An 11328-nucleotide genomic window follows, 5' to 3' on the forward strand; every position below is an offset into this window, starting at 1 on the left:
AGACTAGATTTCTTTACTGTACTAGGCAAAGCACAAATATTCCAGACTAAACAGAACCTTTGCGTTGGCACATGGAGTCATATGCAAAGAAAATTTTACTATTTACCGATATTGAAGATAATTGCCCTGGTGGTAGTGGCTGAGGACAATATTTCTAACGAGTTGAGTATCACAGGAATCAAAAATTATTTGTTACCTGATAAAGATCATTTGAACTTGAGTGGTACAGTTTGAGTAAAGTATGTTTTATTTAGCAGTTTTAGCTGTGTCAAAAAGAGGTTCCCAGCCTTTAAAAAGAAGAATGCATTAAATCCTACTGAACTGCCAGTAGCATATATATACATCCACTTCTCTGGGTTTATTTTCTTATTTTCCACAGGGTCTAAAATGGGAGTCATAGAAGACCTCCATGGTCACTGAAGAGCTGCACCCCATCCTCACTCTACCCTTCCTTTTGTCTTTTTTATATTGCAGGACAAATTAAGTTAGCAATAGGCTTGACAGCTATCAATTATTAGGCTAGCAGTAAAATAAGCGAATAATTCACAATTCCTAGTTATCTTTCTTATTCAGTCTATTACATGCCAAATATATAGTTAAAGCAATATGGAAAAAATTGTTAAATACCATGGTGCATTTATACTCATATAAACATATCCTAAAAATACTATGAAAAATAGTTATAATCTTAAAATGTAATTATTTTGCCACTTATATTATTTTGAAGGCATTTTTATTCCATTTCTGTCTGGTCTTTAATTTGCCTCCAAAAATTTTTATTTCTCAATACACTTTCTCAATTCTCTTCCAATCCTTCCTATCAAATGCCTTATACATAGTTTTCCTCTCTAACAGAGCTGCTATGTGCTATACCCTAATATTGCCCCTGCCTAACATACTTTTTAGTGTTTTTATTCAGCAGGTTCAGGGAAAATAGTAGCATGGGCTGTTTATGAGCAGAAACTATTAACTGTTGTTGTTTTTTTTAATTCCTAGATAGAAGAGCGAGCAGAATTTTTGAATAAATCTGTGCAGAAAAGGTAAATATGGTTAATTGCTCAACTGAGAATCATGAACTATTATATGCATAGAAATATTCTCATATTTTTATGTATGTATGTATTTAGCAGTGGTGTCAAATCAACCCATCAAGCAGCAGTGGTCTCCAAGATTGATAGCAGATTGGAGCAATATACTAGTGCAATTGAGGTGAGTGCTATCCACACAGTTAATGTTCTATCAAAGAGAAATAGACTCTGATTACATAGAAGGTCATAGAAACACTTAGGACCATAATCGAGTCCAAGTAGCCACATTAGTGCTAGAGTATTAATGATGCTTTATTGTACTTTGAATTAGTTATATAGAGAATATTAATAAAGATAAATTACAGAAGTGCTTTTTAAAATTTACAGTATACTGCTTTCAGTCTGCGTTGTTCTTTAATGAAGGAGTTATTCTTTTAATGAATGTGTTTATTGGTATTTAACTGCATTATCTGTATGTTCACAAGTATATCTTTGAAATTCTACATTGCTTATAAAATGTGTTCCCTCATGTAGTTTAAACAGGTACCCTACAATTTGGTTTATCCTCTTTGCTTCTAAAAACTGTTATTATCCAATAAAAGTTGTGGCATAAAGTAACATAAAGGTAATAGCCAATTTGAGTTTAATCATCATCAGTTTCAAATTGATTGTTTCATATTTAAAGGACCATAGTTTTCTGCATCTATAGACCTAACTTTTTTCCCACTTAATTTACTTTACAAAGCACTAAGAGGGCAGGGTACCATTGATCAAGATGTGATCCTGGTTTTTCTCCTTCGGGTAGACTTTAGTTGGTTTTAACCTTCTAATATATAAGAGCACCTGCTTTCAAGTAATTGAATTGGTTTGATTTATTTTCTCTTCTTGTTTCCTAGGCAGGAGATACCTATATAATAGTTTATGAGGCAATGACAAGAGGAAATAAGAAAGGGAAGGGTCCTGGGTGATTTTATTAAATAAATAATAAAATCCTAATACTCAAGAGTGGATTTTTACTCACAAGATCAAATGTCAACTAAAATATAAGACAAATTACAGATAGGTGGGCATGATTCTGGATATGTCTATCCTGGAAGATTGTCGAAAACATACCCTTCTTCCTAACATTGCTCTTTCTTCCTTCTACTTTATTCTTCATGCTGCCATCTTTCAGCTCTTATCTGCCTCAGGAACTTTGCATATGCCATTACCTCTGCATGGAATGATTTTTCTTCCTCTTTTTCACCTAACCACTTCCAAGCCTTCTCTCAGATCGGGTTTAACTGTCATTTCCTCAGGGTAGCCTTCTTTTCTTCCCCAAACTAAGCATTATTCTCATGTTGTGTGTTCTCTTGGTACTACAGTTCTTTTTCACAGCACTTATTAGAAGGCTAAATAACAATTGTGTAACTAGTTACCATTTTTCTCTCCTATTAAACAGCACACTGCCTTGCACACCACTGTTTCCCCAGAGTGGAGGCACAGTGCCCTGCACACAGTAGACATTTTAGAAGTATCAGTTGAAGAAATGAAGTAGAATATTGCCTTAACAATAAATAGTCTCTTAATAAAAAGCATACTTTATTTTTAAAAGGTCCATTGATCGAGATAATGTGCTCTATTTTGAGGCCTATATGTCATCAGAATAGTTTCATGAGAAATGTCTCTAAATTTGATGAAGGTATTTATACAATGAATTTTTAAAATGATAATATTGGAGAAAACAAGTTCACCATAATTTTAGAAGGCGAAACCTAGCATGAAACCTAAAAATAGTTTACATATTTCAGGGAACAAAATCTGCAAAACCTACGAAGCCAGCAGCTTCAGATCTTCCTGTTCCTGCTGAAGGTGTACGCAATATTAAGAGCATGTGGGAGAAAGGCAATGTGTTCGCGTCACCAACTGCTTCAGGCACACCAAATAAGGTGAGCCTATGAGTTTTGTCTTGTAAGCTTGGGGGAATGGATTTTTTTTTCACTGTGTTTTATTAGTTAATAAAAGCAGTGAAGAGAGTGCAATTCTTACTTTCTTTTGCAATGACTGCCAAAGCAAGCTCAGAGAGCTCATATGGTTAGATTATATACTACGCTCTAGCCGCAGTACTCTAAATAAAGTGCCAGAAAATAATTTTCAACCCTTGGGGTGGGGTGGGTGCAGGGGAAAGAAAACCAGTTAACATAGTCTTTAAATATTAACTTTAAGGATATTTTACTCAAAACCTTTACTAAAATGGGCTAGTAGTAGAAGAGTGTTATATGACAGTTGCATCAAAACTCTTAATGGTATTTTCAAGCTGCTTTGAAGACCTATTTCTCAGTAAAATTTACCTTTTTCTTCACTATTTTGTATGACTGACTCTTTGCAGGAAACTGCTGGCTTGAAGGTAGGAGTTTCTAGCCGCATCAATGAATGGCTAACTAAAACACCAGATGGGAACAAGTCACCTGCTCCCAAACCTTCTGTAAGTAGCTTGGGTTGTTCTGGATTTCTTTGATAATCTCTTTACTTCCAGCAGTAGAATAAAACTGGCATTTAGTCTATTTGCCCTGGAAAGACAGTGCTTCTGTCTTTTGCTCTCACTGCCTAATAACAAATAAGAAGTTATTCAGATTTAGAGAGAACAGTCCTGAACAGCCACACTACAATTACCCAGAGAGGTAAAATAAAATGGAAGCAAGTAATTTCCTCTCCATCCTATCAGAAAGTAGGCAACCAGAATGTTGAGGCAGTTCAATTTACATTTTTCTGGCCTATTTGTTTAGCTTCTATTCTATAAATTATGGATAAGAATTTTTAAATGAAAATGTCAAATTAGTCTGGCTGTTTATCTGTCATGAGTACCTATAACATCATTCCCCCAAAGAATGTGTATTTTGGCTGTTTTAACCCTTATTTTCTAATCTGCCTAATTTCTATAACTTGGAATAAAAATAAAGTTATTGGGTAGTTGCTGAAATTTCTATAATTTTGTTGTCAACACCTCCAAAGGAAAGTCATTAAAAAATAAAAACAGTAAAACTGGAAACTAGAAAAACTGATTATTAATATTGTTTTTGGAAATCTAGAATTTTCATATTGAAGTATCACAGTCTTACTATAAAAATATTCTTTTATCTTTTTCATTGAACATATATAAATTGCCTTGCATTTATCACTGTAACCCAAAAACCTTTAAGCTCCCTGCTGTATATTGGTGAGCTTTCTTTGTCAGGTTAGCTTTTATAGCCCTTTGGTGCCCAAAGGAGCTGAGAACCAATTGTCATAACGACTTGATTCCAGAGGAAGGACAAAAGCTTTTTAAATCCCAGGTCTCTATGCTGTTGAGCATAATATCATGCATTGGCTCATATATAACCTCCAAAGTCACTTTTTGTCAATATCACTAAATTTTATCACTTTTCTAATTAAAAAAAAAAAAGAACAAAACAAAATAGAAAGAATGGATATATCTGCATACCCTCCAAGAGCATAACTCCTTGTAACTATTTAATAAATATTCAGCCCAACATTCTTTGTGTAAGGGCTCACGGGAGATATAAACTAACATAAACTCAATTTACAATTGGAAAATCTTGATACACTGAAAAAGCTTTCTCTCTCTCCCAGTAGATACAGGAAAGAGGTCCTATAAAAGGAGACAGCCAACACAAAGGGTCATACCCCAAAATTATGTGCTCCTTGGTGCCTCAAGGTTCCATATCACGTATGGTGATAAGAAGAGTATCAATTATTTTAAAAACAACAAAAAACAAAAACACGGCAGTATATATGTTTTTTTTTTTAATCCAGACAAATTATTATTAACCTTTTTGAATTACAGACCCCTTTGAAAACCTAATGAAATCTAAGGACACTCTCCCCAAAATGTACTTATAATACAAGTTCAGGATGTTGATAGGCCCATTAAATAACCCTCAAGATAATCAAATATAAGGAGAGAAAGACAAGTTTTCATCTTTGATGAGTATGATGCATTGTTACACTAATTAGTAGATGCTCCTTTTTTTTTCATTTTAGTATTTGTGATCTATTTCATTTCTGTAACAGATTTTACTCATATATTTGGTCCAGGACTAACAAGATTTTAACTGTTAAGACTACCATTATCTCTTTATCATCATAATGAGAGGGTAAAAAATCAAGTTCAGTTACCATTACAATTGGTATAACCGTGTCAAGGGTTCCACAAAACAACCCATTTTCTGGAGTTATGGACAACCTCCTAATAGCAGGAGGACAAACGGGTATTGCAGGGAAATTACAAAATCATTGCCTGCTTTTCTTGCTATTCAGTAAGTGATTTGCTAGGCCACCTACAAGAGGGTGAAGAGTAAAAGGAAAGAACACCATAGCAATTAGTATAAATGCTGTTGATCTCTTATTTCCCATGTCCCATTGGCTTGCGTAGGCTAATGTGCCTTCCAGAATGAGAGCCAGGTTAGAAAAAAAGCAATATTCAATTGATTTTGTAAACAAAAAGCAAGTTTGAATATACTTAATAAGCAACTTTAAGCTTTGTGCATATTCTCGTGGGAGTAGTAACCTATATTTTAGAACCAGCATCACATCCTTGTATGGATAGCAACACAGCAATTTCTTTGGGAGAGGACATGACACAGAACTCAGTAATTCAGGAGCATAACTCCCAGATACTATGGGTCCAGCCAAAGAGAAGTGAGGTTTTTGTAATGCAGAAACTGCTGAAAGGTCCTACCAATGTATAAAAGTTGAAGGCAAAGGTTAATTTCAGGAAAGGCAGCTTAGAAAGACAGGTCAAGCAGGGATCCCAAGTCTAGTCCAGAGGTTCACATTGGTGGCCAGCAGCTAAATTTCAGGCTATAGACCTGTTTAGTTTGGCTCCCATGACCATACTTCTTTTTCCTTTTTAAAATTATAATTTAAGCACATTTTTTTACTTCTGAGGGCTTGCACTCTTGAGTTTATTGATTCCCTCTGCTCTTTGTTTTGTTTTTTTTGTTTGTTTTTTGTTTTTTGTTTTTTATACCAAGCCTCATCATACATTTCAATTTCCAGCCTGGTCCTTCATGGCATCCAAATTTGCCATCCTGGTTAGACTAAGCCTGAGTCCAGGATGTCAGAGGGTTACTCAAAGATAGCAAATAGGAGGCCCAGGAGTGTTTTCTAACTTGGGACCATAAACGATTTATTCTTAGCCTTCTGTTTATAATCCTTGGTTTATAGACTGTGTTTATGCATGTGTGGCATATGTCCATTAAATCAAATCAGAGGGACTTTCCTCCAACAAAAATAATCCTCACTTAGTGAATCCCCAAGAAGGAAAATAGTAATCCACAGGATTAAAGTGTTGAGTTCTAAAACTCACTGAAGAAACAATCCTCTACCAGTAGTTACATTATAATTTTCATATATGCTACTGCTTTAAAAAGTGCTCAAAATAACCAGTCAAATCAATATTATTTGGGGTCCCCAAAAATGAACTTATTTAAAATTAAACATCGATCTATTCCTGATTCATTTCTAATATCTACTGCTATTTGTAGTGGAATTTATAGAATTTAAGTGTAACTTTGTACCTGGAATTCACTTTTGAGTATGTCTCTTTTAGCTGGTTTATCTGCTCTTTGTGTCTAAACTATATGTTATATCGTGATTAAAAATCTAATTTGTCTTTCTTTTTGTTTAAAAAAAAATCCACCAACAATATCTTTCTCAGCTGACTTCTCTTCTTCACTCTTTGGTCTCTGATTGATTGGAAACCTGCTTCTCCTGCCTTCATTCTCCCCTCTTCTTCTGGAGTGGGTCTTTCTCTAAAATGTAGTCTGGTCAGGTAATTTAATTTATATTTCCTCTTTGATTTAAATGTCAACTTACATCTTGGATGTTAATATTTTCTTAAAACAGACTATTGAAAGTATTTAAGTGATCTCAAAAGATTCATAGGATTTAAGGGAAATACAATCCTTTCTCTTAGAAGAACATTCATGAGAAAGACAAAATTTGTCTTTTGTGATCAAATAAGTGGAGTGAAAATAGACACTTTCCAGCAGCATGTGCCTAATTATATTTTCCAAAAATTTAAACCAGTCTTCCAGACAATTTGGCAGCTTCTACCTCATTGGCAAATGTAGTGGAATTCTTCAAAAACAATCTGATTTGTTGCTTAATCGTTCCAAGTTAAATAGGTGTAACTCTCTAGTAGAATATGAGGAATTCACACCACAGTGAAAATCTGGAAACTCAGTAAGATTAAGGCAAATCTAAAAATGCTTCACATGGTACCATTTAACCAGTGCATTTTCAACATGTTTATATTTTAATACTTCCTATTGAAATATGTCCATTTATACCAGTCCATTTGGACTGTGGATAAATACAATTACTATTAGCTCGGCCTTTGTAATGAGAAAAGGTTTGCCAAAATAAGCATTACAATTTCAGTAAAACACATTTATTTTCCACAAACTACCTTTTTGCCAAGTGCTAATATAAGTAAATGCTAGAAGGAAAGTAAATGGAAACAGAAATTTGAATCCTTACCTAAGCCAAATTAATTATAAGGTAGTAAATCAAGATTCAAGCTGTATCAGTATTATTGATCATATTTTAGTGTTTCCTTCCCAAGATTTCCACATGTTCTCACATATTTCATCAACTGTCAGTTTCTCTTATGTGTGTAATTTGTAGCAAATGTTTACTCTTTTTGGCTTGGTTCTACTGATAACACTTCTGAGTTACTCATTTGTCCCTCAGGGTTTAACCACAAATGATTTTAGTCTGAGGAAAGTACAGTTAGGAAAGTGTCTTAATTCAAGTTACTCAGAACCTGCCCCTATGACAGTGATTCAAGTGCAAGTAGTTTACTTAGGAGGTGAAGAAAACATAGCAGGAAGGGAGATAGGGAATAGAAGACAACCATTAAAGGATGTATTATCAAGCTAGTCATCACATGGGTTATTAGAATTTAATCCCACTGGGAAGACTCTGAAAGCCACTGTAGGATGCTTCAGTTACTCACCTGAGGCACGAATGAGACTGGGGTATATTTTTGTACCAACTGTCATCAGATTAAGGTCTGCTCTTGGGGAAATTAACTCTGAATTCCAGCCTGTCTCATGGGCAGAAAAAGTGAGCATCTGTAGCCAGAGAAATACCTTAGGCAAAGAAATGCAGTGTTGGCAGCTGGAAGTCAGGCTGCCATACACTAAAGTGATAAGGGCTGGGGAACATGGACAGGGCACCCAAAGAAAGTAAATCTGCAAGGGATTAAATGCTTATTAAACCATGAATTAATTATTTTAAAATAAACTATGCTCTACTTCCAAGAGCACAGAAAATTAAAAACATGCTCTATTATTTTAAATATGCTTATGTTCCAATTTTACTGATCAAGGACAGGATGCAAATGCTGTAGTTCCTAGGCCATTGCCATATCATAAAATAAGTCAATGTTAGGAAAAAAATAAAAAGCCCTAATGGTTACTTCAGTTTCATCTATTTCAGATTTCTGGGGTGTAAAAGGCGATTAAACAACAAATAGATTCAAATAAACAATAAATATAGTGATTTATATTTGGAAAATACCTATTCAGTTCTTTCTGTTTTCTCTTCATTAGGACTTGAGGCCAGGAGATGTATCCGGCAAGCGAAACCTCTGGGAAAAGCAATCTGTGGACAAGGTCACTTCCCCCACCAAGGTAATCTATTGGGAGGTCTAGTATTTCATAAATTAATTGTCCTGATATACCCTGCAGTATGATGTCCTGGGTCAAATGAAAAAGGTCACTGATCCATAGAACCTGCCTTTGTAACTATCAGTTTCTAAAAAAAAAAAAAAAACATCTGTTTATAGTCCAGTAAAAGACAAAAGTCCATGGCACTTTGAGCATTGCAGATTTGTCTATCATACAATGTAAACAGCCCCAAAGTCATGAAATGGTTCCCAGTAAGACTGATCTAAAAATACTGTAGTGGTAGGAGTGTCCTATGGTGCAACCATGTCTACATTTCCTTACAAGTCTAAGTTTGTAGCTACAGCCATTTGAAGATCACCTAGGGAAAAACCTCTCTCTCTCAGCGATTCCACTCTAGGAGCTTACATTGCCAGTAGCCTAGAACTCAAGGTTGCCATGGCAGAAAAATTAAAATAATTCAAAAGGAATGCAAAATTTGCACCCCTATGAAAACTAATCACTAAGAATGCTTAGATTTATCTTCTGATTAAAGAGTATGTTTGTCTTTCAAAAGAGGGCACTGAACACTATATAAATGATGCTATTAATACAAACTGGACCCCTTGTTGGACAAGGTGCTTGTTCATCTCTTAATTGTAGTCCTTCCTCATTTCAAGTAATAGGCTCTCTTAATCAACAGTCTTCTTGGTTAACAGAAGGGGAAAAAAATAGAAGAACCAGAGACTAGCAATAAGATTAGAACAGTAAACATTTGCTGTTTATGCATCGATTTTCAACTGTAAAGATAGAAGCACTTTTTAAGCAAACTCAGGAGTAAAGAACACCTGAAGGGCAATTAGAAAATCACTATGATTCACTGAAGTAAGACAATGTCTTTCCCTTTCCTACTTTCTACACGCCCTTAAATCTGGTGCAGCTTCCTAAACATTAGTTACCCTATTTTCTCTTATTAGTTATTTATTGCTTTTATATTTCAATAAAATCCACTAGAGTCTATTTAAAATTACTTGTTACTCATTGCTAAATATATTAAACGTGACTTTTAATAATCATTACCACTACAAACCACTAACACTTAATAAGCATCTCATATGTGTCAGGGACTGTTCTATGTTCCTAATCTATATTATATTATTTGACTCCCCTTCTACCAGGTGAGGTACATATTATTATCACCCCCGTTTTACTAAGGAAAATGGGTACAGAAAGATTCATTTTCTCAAGGTCACCCAGCAAATAAGCAGCAAAGCCTAGACTCAAACTCAGACACTCTAAATCTGGACCTGCCCTCTTAGCCATAATACATGCTACTTTCTTTTGGGAATGCATATTCAGCAGAAAATGTTAAGTTCTAAAAGTCTTGTTGTATACTTTACTCCTGGAAGATGAGGAGAGGGGAACTGTGTTATTTTTTAAACAAATAATGAGCTTTTTGTTGGCCTAAGCCCTTATGGCCCTTCTAACATAAGTTGCAGGCCAAATCTTTATATAGTCTCCTTTCTGAATAGGAGATGTCATCTGCCCATAATTTCATCATCACAGGTATAATGGAGGTCTTCTGGATAATATTCCTCTGAGCCAGGGCTCTGAGAAGTGGAGCAAATATATACTCTACAGTAATAGAACTCAAGAGAATACCACTCCCATAGAATTCAGCATGAAAGGTGCTCCCTGGAATTGTGCAACACAATGGTAGAAGGTGGGAAGGTGACAGGGTGTATTTTCCCACACCACCCCCTCCTACCCTGTATGCACTATTGTTTTAGTTTCTTGGACTGCTTAAGCAAATACCATGTAAAGGTCATGTTAAACAATGGGAATTTATTTGCTCTGGGTTTTGAGGCTGGGAAAAAGTCCAAATCAAGGCATCATCAAGACAATGCTTTCTCCCTGAGACTGTGGTATCTGGGCTGGTGATTCTTGGCTCCTCTGTCACATGGCAAGGCACAGGGAAGTATCTCCTGGTCTTTTTGGGTTTTGTTGATTTCACCTTCTTACTTCCTGTGGTTTTATCTCTATCTCTCTCTGAATTTCATTCTCTTATAAAGTACTCCAGTAATAAAATTAAGAACCATCCTGATGAAGATAGGCCACAAGTTAACTGAAGTAACCTCATCAAAAGCTCCTTACAGGAAGCAGACTTGGCCCAATGGATAGGGCATCCGCCTACCACATGGAAGGTCCGTGGCTCAAACCCCGGGCCTCCTTGACCCATGTGGAGCTGGCCCTTGCGCAGTGCTGATGCACGCAAGTAGTACCCTGCCATGCAGGGGTGTCCACCAGGTAGGGGAGCCCCATGCGCAAGGAATGCACCCCATAAGGAGAGCCGCCCAGCGCGAAAAAAGTGCAGCCTGTCCAGGAATGGTGCCGCACACACGGAAAGCTGACACAACAAGATGATGCAACAAAAAGAGACACAGATTCCTGTGCCGCTGACAACAACAGAAGCAGACAAAGAAGAACATGCAGCAAATGGACACAGAGAACAGACAACTAAGGGGGTGAAGGGGAGAGAAATAAATAAAATCTTTGGAAAAAAAAAAAGCTCCTTACTATGGGTTTATACCCACAGAAATGGATTAGATTTAGAAATATGTTTTTTCTGGGTTATATACAGCTTCAAA

General features: G+C 35.8%; 1 protein-coding gene across 33 annotated transcripts in view; it reads left to right on the top strand.

Annotated features, from left to right (window-relative positions):
• The window catches only part of CALD1 (caldesmon 1), a 194548-nt gene that overhangs the window by 180166 nt on the left and 3054 nt on the right, over positions 1–11328 (top strand). For 19 of the 33 annotated variants that reach the window (XM_058297397.1, XM_071215287.1, XM_058297384.1 and 16 more), the window contains 5 exons: positions 997–1040; positions 1128–1209; positions 2819–2956; positions 3397–3492; positions 8627–8707. In XM_058297397.1, the coding sequence (XP_058153380.1) occupies positions 997–1040; positions 1128–1209; positions 2819–2956; positions 3397–3492; positions 8627–8707 (441 nt within the window). Of the gene's footprint in view, positions 1–996; positions 1041–1127; positions 1210–2818; positions 2957–3396; positions 3493–6726; positions 6841–8626; positions 8708–11328 lie in introns of all 33 variants that reach the window. The other 14 variants (XM_058297403.1, XM_058297391.1, XM_058297400.1 and 11 more) reach the window with 3 other exon arrangements.

This window comes from Dasypus novemcinctus, chromosome 5 (genome assembly GCF_030445035.2).
Source record: "Dasypus novemcinctus isolate mDasNov1 chromosome 5, mDasNov1.1.hap2, whole genome shotgun sequence".
In the NCBI taxonomy this organism is placed as follows: Eukaryota; Metazoa; Chordata; class Mammalia; order Cingulata; family Dasypodidae; genus Dasypus; species Dasypus novemcinctus.